This window comes from Eurosta solidaginis, chromosome 5 (genome assembly GCF_040869045.1).
Source record: "Eurosta solidaginis isolate ZX-2024a chromosome 5, ASM4086904v1, whole genome shotgun sequence".
Lineage (NCBI taxonomy): Eukaryota > Metazoa > Arthropoda > Insecta > Diptera > Tephritidae > Eurosta > Eurosta solidaginis.
In genome coordinates, this window is record NC_090323.1 from 160,025,177 (window position 1) to 160,038,955 (window position 13,779).

Genomic DNA, 13,779 nt, shown 5'->3' on the forward strand with positions numbered 1-13,779 from the left:
AATCCTTAGGTGATACATGAGAGCTTCTGCCGGCCTTCGGAATGAAAAAAACCCTAACCGTGTGCCAAGACTTCGGGATATAGTTAAGCCTGAGGCAGTTAGTATATATGATGGCCAACCAGCGGCAGGAAATCCCCAAAGACCTTTGAAGCTGCGCAGGAATGATTCCATCCGGGCCCGGAGACTTATAGGGCTTGAACGACCCTATAGCCCAGGTTATCTGACTTTCCCGTATTGGAATGGCAGGCACTTCTGCATGGCCAACGACCGCCGACCATGCAGGCGAAGATCCCTGCGCAACTGGGACATCGGGAAAATGATTGTCCAGTAAAAGCCTTAGGGACTCCTCGCTACTCATCGACCAGTCCCCACCATCATCTCTCAGATACCCCAGAGGAGCGGGGTTCCTAGAGAGTATTTTTCTAAATCTCGCGGATTTATTGCAGCCGTCTACGTTTTCGCAGAAGCTTCGCCATGCATCTCGCTTGGCTATCCTTATTTCATATTTATAAATCCCCAGACTCACCTTATAGAGCTCCCAGTCCGAGGGTAATTTACTCCTCCTGGCTCTGTTGAAGAGCCGCCGACTGGACGCTCTTAGGTCGTCAAGAGAATCCGACCACCAGGGCGGCTTGCCCTTCCCCCTGTAAGTTTTCAATGGGCAGGACAGCTGAAAGGCGCTATTGCTTGCCGAGGTGAAGTTTTCCACCAGAACGTCTATCTCAGATTCGGACAGGCGCGAACTAATGATAGGCACCGCAGGCAGTAGCTCTCCCAGCTTCCTACAATGCAAGTCCCAGTTAGTACTTTTAGGGTTCCTAAAAGATATTTTACCGGGACGTTCTTCGTTCACTGAGAACTGAATATATCGGTGATCAGAGAAGGAGTGCTCGTTGAGAACCCTCCATCCAGATATCCGACCTTCCAGTTCTCTACTAACCAGGGTGAGGTCCAGGACCTCCTCCCTTAACGCAGTAATAAAAGTCGGGTCATTCCCCCTATTACATATACAAAGTCCCTCATCTACAATAAAAGTAAATAAAGACTCACCTCTAGTGTTGGTATCCGAGCTTCCCCAAATGCTATGATGGGCATTTGCATCGGCACCGATGATCACGCCAACACCTCTCCGCCTTGCTTCAGCGGTGATTTCACCCAGTATCGCAGGTGGTGGTCCCACTACGTCCCCGTGGGGCATGTACGCTGAGACCACCCACATTTCATTACTTCCTCGCTCGAGGCAGACCGTGGTTACGTCAGCATTGCTGAAATTAGAGAGAATAAAAGCTTTAATCTCTTTTTTAACAAGCACACGGGATCTAGGCCTACTTGCCTCCCCATGCACCAAGGTGTTGAATTTTCCAGTCCTTAATCCAGAAATCTTACTGCCGTTACTACTCAGCCACGGCTCCTGGACAAGGACTATATCCACTCCGCCTTTTTCAAGGCAGAGCAACAAATTTGCGGAAGCCGCCTTAGAGTGCTGAAGATTGATTTGACGGATTTCCATCAAAAGCGCTCTTCTTCCGCACCCCATCCTTGGCGGATTCGAGTAGTAAGAAGCAAAGGAGAAATATTTAAACTGATTAAAGTCGAATTTGTAGAAATTGCTTACGAAAATTTAACAGAAATTGAAATTGAATTGAATGTTGATTTGAAATTGCAAGAATTATTCGGCAATTTAATGAAAGACTGAATATTTAATGATAAATTGAATGTATATTGAAGTAATTTAATTTAAATTTATTTCAAAGGAAAATATTTTATTTTGGTAAAAGGACTTGGCTGTTGATAACGGACGCACCGCTTTATTAAAAAGATCTTAATGTGTTTGTGTTATTACGGACGCACCGTTTTTATTAAAATTGTATGGTTTTATTTTTATAGATACGGGCGCACCGCATCTTTTCAAATTTATAATACGAAGATCCTCGGACGCACCGGGATTAAAAAAAATTTCATTGGTTGTTTACGGGACCACCGTTTACGCAAAAAAAAAATCTTTTTGGTTAATTACGGAACCACCGTTTTATGCAAAAAAAAATATTTTTAATGTTATTTTTTCCTCTTTGATGGAGCCCACTGTGGGGCAGAGTGGGACTAAAACTCTAAAACTTTTAAAAATGTATTTAATTTCAGCGGTTGTTATACAAGTCAAAAACCAACAACGCAATTAATGATGATTAAAAAAAAGTTTCAGTTTTTTGTCCGACCCTGTCCCACAGTGCCTACCTTCACACATTTTGCACACATATATATGTGTATGTATACGTCGGGAAATAAAATTTTTTTTTTTTTTTTTTTTTTTTAATAATAAGAATGGTAATATTGAAAATTTGAAGTATAATTTAAAATGTATTATTTTGTAGTGGAAAAAGGTTAATATGAAATAATTTTTTTTGATAGAAAATATAAGAATGTTCATAGGAAATTGACAAAAATGTAAGTTTAATTTATTTATTGTAATTTATGTAAGTCAAAAATTATTTCATACCAACTGCTGCTGTTTCGATACCGCTTGCTCGCTTGCCGTTATGTTGCTGCTGCTGCTGGACTGCTGCTTCGGTTGCTGTTTTGCTGCAGCTGCTGCGCTTGTGCTCTGCCATGTACCGCTCTTATGTACCATGCAAGGTGTTTGTTTGTTGCTTTTTGGGCTTACGGTGGTTTGCCGCTATGCTGGGTGCGTGGCTAGGGCCGTTATAAGTGGCGTGGCTAGTGCCGTTTTTACAGAACCAAAAATTTTTGGTACAGTCTTCAAATTATGTGTTTTAATTTTGTGTGTTTTTGTTGTTTTTCTTTCCACGATTATATTATTTCTGCTGCCGTTTAGTTCGTTGTTTTATTATAATAGTTTATATGATCTTATTATTTCTGTATTCTATTAAGTCTTTTTATTATATTCTCTGTTATGTACTTTTATTTTTCTAATTTTTCTGCACTAGCCACCGGCACCAACACCACCATGAACTCCCACCAAGTAGTATAGTTATTCGAAAATATTTCTGTTTTCAAACTTTTCAAAATTTTGTACATTTGTGTTAATTTTGAAATTTTTTTTTTGATTTTTAGATTTTGTAAAAATTTTTTTGTAAGTGTTTTTTTTTTTCCTCAATTTTATAATTTTTTTGTAATTTTTAAACGTTTTTGATTTTTTTTGTAATTTTCCACATATTTGTAGGGGTTTTTCTAAATTTTTGTAAATAATTGTTTTTGTTTTTATCGGCCTGTTGATAAATGAGTCAAGGTTCGATTCGAGCTCAAGGCCAGAACAATAATTTTTTTTCTAATGATAATTATTGTTATTTTTTAATTTTTCTAAATTTGAAAAATTGTATTTTTGTTTTTGGAATAGTAAGTAGAAAATTTTTCAGACAACCTGCCATAGCTGCGCAGATAGATCCATTTCGAAGGGTGCTAAGCCTTCATCATCAGTACGCTTTAGGCATGCTGTGCTAACCATTTAGCTATACAGCGGTGGTGTGTTTGACTGGCAAATTTGCTACTTCTATTCCTTTTTACCAACCATATTTATTCAGCGTTGCGCCATCTGGTGCAAATCACTGATAATGTTGGATTTTTGTTTATTGTCAATTACTTTGTTTGACATTCCCAAGTGCTCATGGTTTATTAACAATTGTTTTTGTTTTTATCGGCCTGTTGATAAATGAGTCAAGGTTCGATTCGAGCTCAAGGCCAGAACAATAATTTTTTTTCTAATGATAATTATTGTTATTTTTTAATTTTTCTAAATTTGAAAAATTGTATTTTTGTTTTTGGAATAGTAAGTAGAAAATTTTTCAGACAACCTGCCATAGCTGCGCAGATAGATCCATTTCGAAGGGTGCTAAGCCTTCATCATCAGTACGCTTTAGGCATGCTGTGCTAACCATTTAGCTATACAGCGGTGGTGTGTTTGACTGGCAAATTTGCTACTTCTATTCCTTTTTACCAACCATATTTATTCAGCGTTGCGCCATCTGGTGCAAATCACTGATAATGTTGGATTTTTGTTTATTGTCAATTACTTTGTTTGACATTCCCAAGTGCTCATGGTTTATTAACAATTGTTTTTGTTTTTATCGGCCTGTTGATAAATGAGTCAAGGTTCGATTCGAGCTCAAGGCCAGAACAATAATTTTTTTTCTAATGATAATTATTGTTATTTTTTAATTTTTCTAAATTTGAAAAATTGTATTTTTGTTTTTGGAATAGTAAGTAGAAAATTTTTCAGACAACCTGCCATAGCTGCGCAGATAGATCCATTTCGAAGGGTGCTAAGCCTTCATCATCAGTACGCTTTAGGCATGCTGTGCTAACCATTTAGCTATACAGCGGTGGTGTGTTTGACTGGCAAATTTGCTACTTCTATTCCTTTTTACCAACCATATTTATTCAGCGTTGCGCCATCTGGTGCAAATCACTGATAATGTTGGATTTTTGTTTATTGTCAATTACTTTGTTTGACATTCCCAAGTGCTCATGGTTTATTAACAATTGTTTTTGTTTTTATCGGCCTGTTGATAAATGAGTCAAGGTTCGATTCGAGCTCAAGGCCAGAACAATAATTTTTTTTCTAATGATAATTATTGTTATTTTTTAATTTTTCTAAATTTGAAAAATTGTATTTTTGTTTTTGGAATAGTAAGTAGAAAATTTTTCAGACAACCTGCCATAGCTGCGCAGATAGATCCATTTCGAAGGGTGCTAAGCCTTCATCATCAGTACGCTTTAGGCATGCTGTGCTAACCATTTAGCTATACAGCGGTGGTGTGTTTGACTGGCAAATTTGCTACTTCTATTCCTTTTTACCAACCATATTTATTCAGCGTTGCGCCATCTGGTGCAAATCACTGATAATGTTGGATTTTTGTTTATTGTCAATTACTTTGTTTGACATTCCCAAGTGCTCATGGTTTATTAACAATTGTTTTTGTTTTTATCGGCCTGTTGATAAATGAGTCAAGGTTCGATTCGAGCTCAAGGCCAGAACAATAATTTTTTTTCTAATGATAATTATTGTTATTTTTTAATTTTTCTAAATTTGAAAAATTGTATTTTTGTTTTTGGAATAGTAAGTAGAAAATTTTTCAGACAACCTGCCATAGCTGCGCAGATAGATCCATTTCGAAGGGTGCTAAGCCTTCATCATCAGTACGCTTTAGGCATGCTGTGCTAACCATTTAGCTATACAGCGGTGGTGTGTTTGACTGGCAAATTTGCTACTTCTATTCCTTTTTACCAACCATATTTATTCAGCGTTGCGCCATCTGGTGCAAATCACTGATAATGTTGGATTTTTGTTTATTGTCAATTACTTTGTTTGACATTCCCAAGTGCTCATGGTTTATTAACAATTGTTTTTGTTTTTATCGGCCTGTTGATAAATGAGTCAAGGTTCGATTCGAGCTCAAGGCCAGAACAATAATTTTTTTTCTAATGATAATTATTGTTATTTTTTAATTTTTCTAAATTTGAAAAATTGTATTTTTGTTTTTGGAATAGTAAGTAGAAAATTTTTCAGACAACCTGCCATAGCTGCGCAGATAGATCCATTATCAGTGATTTGCACCAGATGGCGCAACGCTGAATAAATATGGTTGGTAAAAAGGAATAGAAGTAGCAAATTTGCCAGTCAAACACACCACCGCTGTATAGCTAAATGGTTAGCACAGCATGCCTAAAGCGTACTGATGATGAAGGCTTAGCACCCTTCGAAATGGATCTATCTGCGCAGCTATGGCAGGTTGTCTGAAAAATTTTCTACTTACTATTCCAAAAACAAAAATACAATTTTTCAAATTTAGAAAAATTAAAAAATAACAATAATTATCATTAGAAAAAAAATTATTGTTCTGGCCTTGAGCTCGAATCGAACCTTGACTCATTTATCAACAGGCCGATAAAAACAAAAACAATTGTTAATAAACCATGAGCACTTGGGAATGTCAAACAAAGTAATTGACAATAAACAAAAATCCAACATTATCAGTGATTTGCACCAGATGGCGCAACGCTGAATAAATATGGTTGGTAAAAAGGAATAGAAGTAGCAAATTTGCCAGTCAAACACACCACCGCTGTATAGCTAAATGGTTAGCACAGCATGCCTAAAGCGTACTGATGATGAAGGCTTAGCACCCTTCGAAATGGATCTATCTGCGCAGCTATGGCAGGTTGTCTGAAAAATTTTCTACTTACTATTCCAAAAACAAAAATACAATTTTTCAAATTTAGAAAAATTAAAAAATAACAATAATTATCATTAGAAAAAAAATTATTGTTCTGGCCTTGAGCTCGAATCGAACCTTGACTAATTTTTGTAAATTTTTTTTTTGTAGATTTTATAATTTTTTGTTTTTAAAGAAAAAAAATTTTTTTTTTGTGTAGTTTTTAGTTTTTAAATTTTTTTTTTGTAGGGTTTTTGCATTTTTATATATTTTTTTTGTAGGGTTTTTATAAGTTTTATATTTTTTTGTAATATTCATAGTTTTTTTAAAGAACATTTTTTTTGTATAGTTTTTGGAATTTTAATATTTTTTTTGTAAAATTTTTGCATGTTTATATTTTTTTTTGGATTTTTATTTGGTTTTATGTTTTTTTTTGTAGATTTTTTTTAATTTTAAACTTTTTTTGTAACTTTTTTCTTTTTGTATGTGTATTTTCTTGTAATTTATTAATATTTCATTTTGCTTCGTTTTGTAATTTTTGTAGGTTTAATTATTTTCAATTAAAAAAATTTTGATTTTAAATTTTTATTTGAGGTTTTTTTTCTCTAAGAGGCCTGCCTCTTCGCCACTATGGCCGCCATTTTGAGGCCCGGCGTCACGGTCGCCATGAAAAGCTAGCTTTTCATCACCAACCATTTTCGTTATGAATTAGATACTCGCCCTAGCGTGTATGCAGCCCTTTCGCACATCTGGACACACAAACCTTCTTTCCTTTCGTTTATTTCCAAATTAGTACACTCAGTTCAGTTTTTCGTTTTATTTAGTCTTTATTTAAGTGTAACTTTAGTTTCTTTAAATTTTTCAATAAATTCGCTTATGTTTCATTTACAAGTTTCTGTGTTTCATTTCTTTACGTTACAGCAATAAAATATAGTTAAACTTTTAGTTCTCACTCAGTTACCGAGCCTTATACCTTTTTAGTTACAACCGCACAACCACCACTTAGTTTAGTTCAATTTACTTTTCTTTTTTTCAGTTTTAATCCCTCGCGCGTTCTTATGGCTTGGCCGGTTACCTTGACTGTCGAAACGAAACTCATCGGGTTCGTTTTTCCAGCCAAGCTCAGCGGCCATCATTTTACATCGCTGAATGTTATTGCCACTGCTGAGTGCAATTGGCATTGCTTTTCAGTAACAGCTGACGGCGATGCCACTTGCACGCAGGGGTGCATTTTGTTACGTAAAGCGTGTAACGCAGTGCGGATATCGTCGAGGTAAGGGAAACAAAAGTCTAACCCTCGAAGAACCTCATGCATGAACCGCTGAAACGTTTGAGCGGCGTTACATAAGCCAAAAGTCATAAATCGGAACTCAAATAATCCGAACGGGGTAATTATAGCCGTTTTTGAAACATCGGCAGGAGCAACCGGAATTTGATTGTAGGCACGAACTAAATCAATGGTAGAAAAAACTGTCTTTCCTGAGAGCCCATAAGCGAAATCATGTATATGCGGAATGGGATAACGATCAGGAAGAGTTTGAGCGTTAAGACGACGATAGTCTCCGCACGGACGCCACTGGCCATTTTTCTTTAATACCATATGTAACGGACTTGACCAAGAACTTTTACATGGGCAACAAAGTCCTTGATCGACCATAAATTGAAACTCTCGCTTTGCAATTTTGAGCTTGTCCGGTGCTAAACGACGAGGCCTCGAAAATATCGGAGGACCTTTTGTCTCGATGACATGCTCAACACAATGAGGAACTTTTATCTGATGCAACGAAGGATTCGTTAAATCCGGATATTTGTCATCAATATCCTCTAACGGGAGTCCAAGGAAACTTGCCGTTTCAACAGGGGTGGACCATAAGGAAAGGGGTGTTAGAGGCGTTGGTTCCACATTACAATTACAAGTGTCTTTATCGCTGGTAACTCTGTAATTCACATAACTTACCGGAAGAGCTCAGACCAGTTTCGCAATCTACCAAACAGCCTTTTTTCAAATCCACCAACAATCCAAAATGTTTCAAAAAATCTGAGCCAATTATAGGACTGCTAACATCAGCAATAATGAATTCCCAAGCAAAGGAGCGACGTAAATCAAAAGTTGGGGTTAAAAGTTGAGTACCGAATGTGTTGATAGCTGTACCATTAGCAGCAAAGTGTTTGTATTTGTCTTGCTTTTTGTTAGATATACCTGCTGATGGGAGAACCGACACATCCGCTCCAGTGTCTATCAAAAACTTTTTGTTGGTGCTTATCAAAGATATGTAAACGATTAATTGTAGAGTATCGGCCACTAGCTTCATCTAGTGACCGACCGGCGAGTTTCCCTGATGGTGTTGCTTGAATGAACACGGCTGTCAACAACTCCGAGCTTGAGACCTAAATCTACGATGGTAATAGCACCACTCGGTTGTATTAGCAGACTTAGTTGTGTAACGCCCATGCGAATTTGAGCGACTTCTGCGTCGAAAGCGTTGTTTTTGAAGCTTGTTAATAGCTGTGCTCAAAGTTGTTATTTGTTGCTGAAGATCCGATAGATTGGGGAACGATTGTATTGCTGCGACAGTTGATTGTTGTTGTGCTGAAATTGCTTGAATTTTATCTGCCATTACTGCAAGTTTATCCAACGTTTCAGAAGATGTTGCCAAAACAGCTTGCGTTTGCGAAGGTAGACGTTGTAGCCACAATGTTCGCAGGAAGTCATCGGTAACTCCACCATGCGAGAGACCACGTATTTCCCGCAGAAGACAACTAGGTTTTTTGTCCCCTACGTCCAAATCGTTCAACAACTCTTGGATTCTCTTCTCCTCGGAAATTGAAAAATGATCGATGAGACGTTGTTTAAGCTGCGTATATATATTCTGAGGTTGTGCCAGAATAATATCGCTTACCTGACTTAATATATCAGAGTCTAATTCAGGAAGAATCGTGAAATATTTTGTTTTCTCCGACACAATTCCGTGATGTTCGAACTGTGCCTCGATTTGTGCAAACCATACCAATGGGTTTTCCTTCCAGAATTTCGGAATTCGTAGATGAATTCCTCCTTGTGAAAATGAATTTGAGTTGTTTGACGATGTCAGAATCGTGTTGCTGATTGTGGATGGTGGATTCATGTTTATTGTGGTTGATTGCTGTGATGAGGCGGCATTGTCTCCGGAGCGTGTATTGGGCATGATGCATATGAATATGTTCACTGGTTCGGGGTCAGCAAATATATCGTATTTAATAAATACGATAATAACGTTCTTTATTTTTCAATAATTCTTTAACAACTAAAATTTATTTAGAGAGAAAATATTTTTTTTCATTTTGATGTTTTACAAAAAGATATATAAAAAAATTGTTTGATAAAATTAAAATAAACAAGTTGTTTTTTAACAAGTGCATGTCCTACAGGGTGTAGGTTTATAGGTATGTATGGATGTACATCACTACATATTATAAAACAAAGTCGCTTTTTCTGTCCCTATGTCCATTTGAATGCTTAAACCCTTAAAAATACGAACGGATTTTGATGCGCTTTTTTTAATAGATAAAGAGTGATTGAAGAGGAGGAACGGATGAACATATTTGGCTGAAAATTGGTGGAGGTGTAGCTTAGAACCAGGAGACAGACATAGGGAAATTTGTATCCCGTTCTGGCTACGGTCTTGAGATCAAAACGTGGACCTAGGTAATCCTGGGATATATTTGTACAATATGGGTATCAAATGGAAGCTGTTTATGAGTACTTTGATACGGGGTATTTTTCGTACCCGCGGGTAACTAGGGTCTCGAGATATAAGCGAAAACGTAGACGCTGGTACCCCTAGAATGTGTTTATAGAATATGGATAACAAATGAAAGCTGTTGATGAGTGCTTTAGTACAGGGTAGTTTTCATACTTATTGGTGACTAGGGTCTCGAGATTGAGGCCAAAACGAGGACCCGGGTACCACTAGAAAGTGTTTATACAATATGGATAACAAATGAAAGCTGTTGATGAGTGCTTTAGTATAGGGTAGTTTTCATACCTATTGTTGACTAGGGTCTCGAGATATAGGGAAAAACGTGAACCCGGGTACCCCTAAAATGTGTTTATACAATATGGATAACAAATGAAAGCTGTTGATGAGTCCTTTAATACAGGGTAGTTTTCATACCTATTGGTGACTAGGGTCTCGAGATATAGGCCAAACGTGGATCAGGGTAACACTAGGATGCGTTTTTACATTATGGGTATCAAATTGAAGCTGTTGATGTGTGCTTTAGTACAGGGTAGTTGTCATACCTACTGGTGATTACTGTCTCGATATATAGGCCAAAACGTGGACCTGGATACCCCTAGAATGTGTGTGTAATAAGGATATCAAATGAAAGCTGTTGCTGAGAGCTTTAAAGTAATTTTCATTGTGATATTCGATTTAGTCGCATCAACCTGGCAATACTGATAAATATGCATGCGAAGCCGAAATAAAGACATGAAATAATAATACCCACATACCTATTTACATACGTACTATTCGATTTGCCTGAAATTTGGTATATAAATTTGCCTATTTACGATCATTTTTTCGGGAAGTAGACCAGAGACGGACTGGGACTGAGACTCGGAGTGGGCTGGGACTCGGAATGGGACTGGAACAAAATAGATACCACCCTCTTGGACTGGTAGTAAATGATAAAGAAGAATGAGAAGAGTTTGAGATAAGAGGGAAGTAGAAGGAGACTGAGAAAGAGATAGAGTGAGACGAAGATAGAGATAGATGAAGCGAAAAAGACGGAGGGAGAAGAGAATAAAAGGATTAAGATAAAGTGAAGAGGGGAGGGCAGAGTTAGATGGAAAAAGCTTATTAAAATGTATGAAGATAGACTAAATTTAGGGCAGAACAATGTCTGCCGGGTCTGCTAGTATATATATATAAATATGTAATAAAATTAATAAATAAAAACAATAATGAACAGGATTAGCCTGGTGTCATTGGCCCACTTGAGGGCAGTGCGCTGCCACAACGTCCAATTATTATTCCGTTATTGACGATGTCTCCCAATTCATACAACGCTCTATAGCCATCTTCCACTTCTTATAACGCATATTTCGTTCATGATTGCCAATTTTTGGTTTGAAAACGCTGTCTTCACCGGTACTACCAACAAGTGGGGCGGCAATATTAAAAGACGGCTCTACCACCATATATGCAGCTAGTGCAGCACCCTAAATAGTATGGATAAAATACGTCAAAAAATTGTTAGCTTTCAGAAATTGAATGAATATTTACCAATGCTGTTGTTTCCTGCATCTTTGCGCGCACCACATTAATACCAACCAAATCGGCTTGAATTTGCAGAAATAAATTGTTAGCAGTCATACCACCATCGACCATTAGTTTTGACATTGGTATACCACAATCTTTGCGCATAGACTCTAAAATATCACGAACTTGAAAGCAAATCGCTTCTAAAGTAGCACGTACAATGTGTTCATTTGTCGTTTCTTCACTGAGACCACAAATGGCGCTGAGGGAGTAAATGGGATTATTGAATTAATCAAAGGGTACGCGGTTGACCGAGATTACCTCGGCTTAAGTTAAAAGGTTCCCTGTCCCATATAACAATACCCATGAAGTGCTCCACCCTCGACGATTTTTTTCAAGATTCGTAATTACGTTGGAACAAATATTGAAGAGCTAAGCGAATTTTTAGGAAGTATTTGAAAATCACCTAATTTTTTTTAAGTTTACAGTTAACAAAGTCTATACAGCCACGCCCCATACGAAAAACAGAAATAGCTCACTATGTTTAAGTAATTTCCATAATATAAGGTATATCTAATGTTGCTCATATATAATGCACGAGCACATAGGACATGATACAAAATTGCTAACATCGATGGGACAGGAAATTCCACAGTTTCACGATATGGCAATCCTACTCAAAAGTATTTTGATTGAAAAACTTTGAGAATAAATTCACCTTCTTTCCTATTTCTACAAATTGTGGCGAATGTTGACATCACTAGGCTGTCACCCAACAATAAAAACATGATGCAGCCACTCTTATATACATGTACAGTTAAAGCTAGCAACACTTATATAAAAGATTAATGGTATTTCATTTCCCAAGTGGATTTATAACAATAAATAGAAAAAACTTCTAATTAAAAAAATGGGCCACGCCAACTTAGATATAATCTACTCTAAACGTATGTTTCACCTTTATTTTGGTCAAATGTCAAAGCAAAGTTATAATTTGAAGTAAGGAAGCACGTCTAAGTTCGGGTGGCGCCGAACACTATATACCCAGTTTTGTGCTTTTGATTTACGTCCTGCAAAACTTTATAATTTTCTTCCACTAAATGTAGGCAGTGTCACGCCCATTTTCCAAAATTTAACAAAGTTTTCATTTTGCGACATGAGGTCAACCCATCCACCAAGTTTCATCACTTTATACGTCTTTGGTAATGAATTATCGAATTTTTTCCGTTTTACGAAATTTTCGATATAAAAAAGTGGGCATGGTTATCATCCGATTTCGTTCATTTTAAATAGCGATCTGAGATGAGTGCCAAGGAATCTACATACCAAATTTCATTAAGATACCTAAAAATTTACTCAAGTTATCGTGTTTACGGACAGACGGACGGACATGGCTTAATGAATTACTTCTTGATAATTTTGATATATGGAAGTCTAAATTTATCTTGATTAGTTTATACTGTTACGGAATACCGTCATGCGAACAAAATTAATATACTCTGGGAGCTCTGCTCAGTGCACGGACTTTACCAGTTTATTGGTAGATCTACCAACTTTTTAGCCCATTTTCATTTTCTACCACTTCTACCACCAAAGCAGAAAAATCTACCAACATTTCAATATTTTCGCATTAAAACCAAAACTGCGATCATTATTACGAAGTTGTGTAACCCCAGATTACAACTCCTATTAGAAATACGACGTAAAATATTTTTCAAAATTTGATTCAAAAGCTTTCAAACTACATATAAACAATTTTTTTCCAAATCCGAAAGAAATTCTTTCCAATCGAGTTACATAATAAAGTCCAAGGACATTCGATATGAAGATTATCTTGCAGATGCTGACCTAAATTGGGTAATCCCAAAATGCTTTCATAGGAAATTGTCAGTCAATTGTTTCGTTAAATGTTATGCCAGCTAACCCCTGTACGTCTATTGGGTCCACAACACTACAACTTCAACAACAGTATTTCAAAAAAATTCAACTGTATTTCAGAAACATGCAAATCATGATTCAATCACTTGTGAAAAGCAAAACAAATTCAGAAAAAAAGCAAAAGACATTCAGAAACCCATAAATGCATTTCGGAAAACGACAAGTGTATTTCAAAAACACAAATGGGCTTAACTAGCAGTTTTCATGCTGCCATCGAATATTCACCTTATCGGGTACATCTGGTGTGTTAAGAATGGACCCGCAGCGTGGATCATTTAAAATACAGAATCAAGCAGAGTGGGCCAGGGGAGTTCTAGATATATGGACGATCATCGGAAATAGTCACGTCATATGGGAATTGAATTGGTGGTTGGCGTGTTCCAGCTGCGGAAGCAGCAGGGGTAGCGGAAAGGGGCTCCAGTACATGT

General features: G+C 36.9%; 2 protein-coding genes across 3 annotated transcripts in view; one reads left to right on the plus strand and one right to left on the minus strand.

Moving 5' to 3' along the window:
* Window positions 1-13,779, plus strand: part of LOC137254626 (uncharacterized) — a 154,756-nt gene that overhangs the window by 71,511 nt on the left and 69,466 nt on the right. The window lies entirely within an intron of this gene.
* Window positions 9,423-13,779, minus strand: part of Gk1 (Glycerol kinase 1) — a 60,992-nt gene continuing 56,635 nt past the window's right edge. For both annotated transcript variants that reach the window (XM_067792433.1, XM_067792432.1), the window contains exons 5-6: window positions 11,438-11,675; window positions 9,423-11,373 (exon numbers count right to left, since the gene is read on the minus strand). In XM_067792433.1, the coding sequence (XP_067648534.1) occupies window positions 11,182-11,373; window positions 11,438-11,675 (430 nt within the window). In that variant the 3' untranslated portion in view covers window positions 9,423-11,181. The remainder of the gene's footprint in view (window positions 11,374-11,437; window positions 11,676-13,779) is intronic.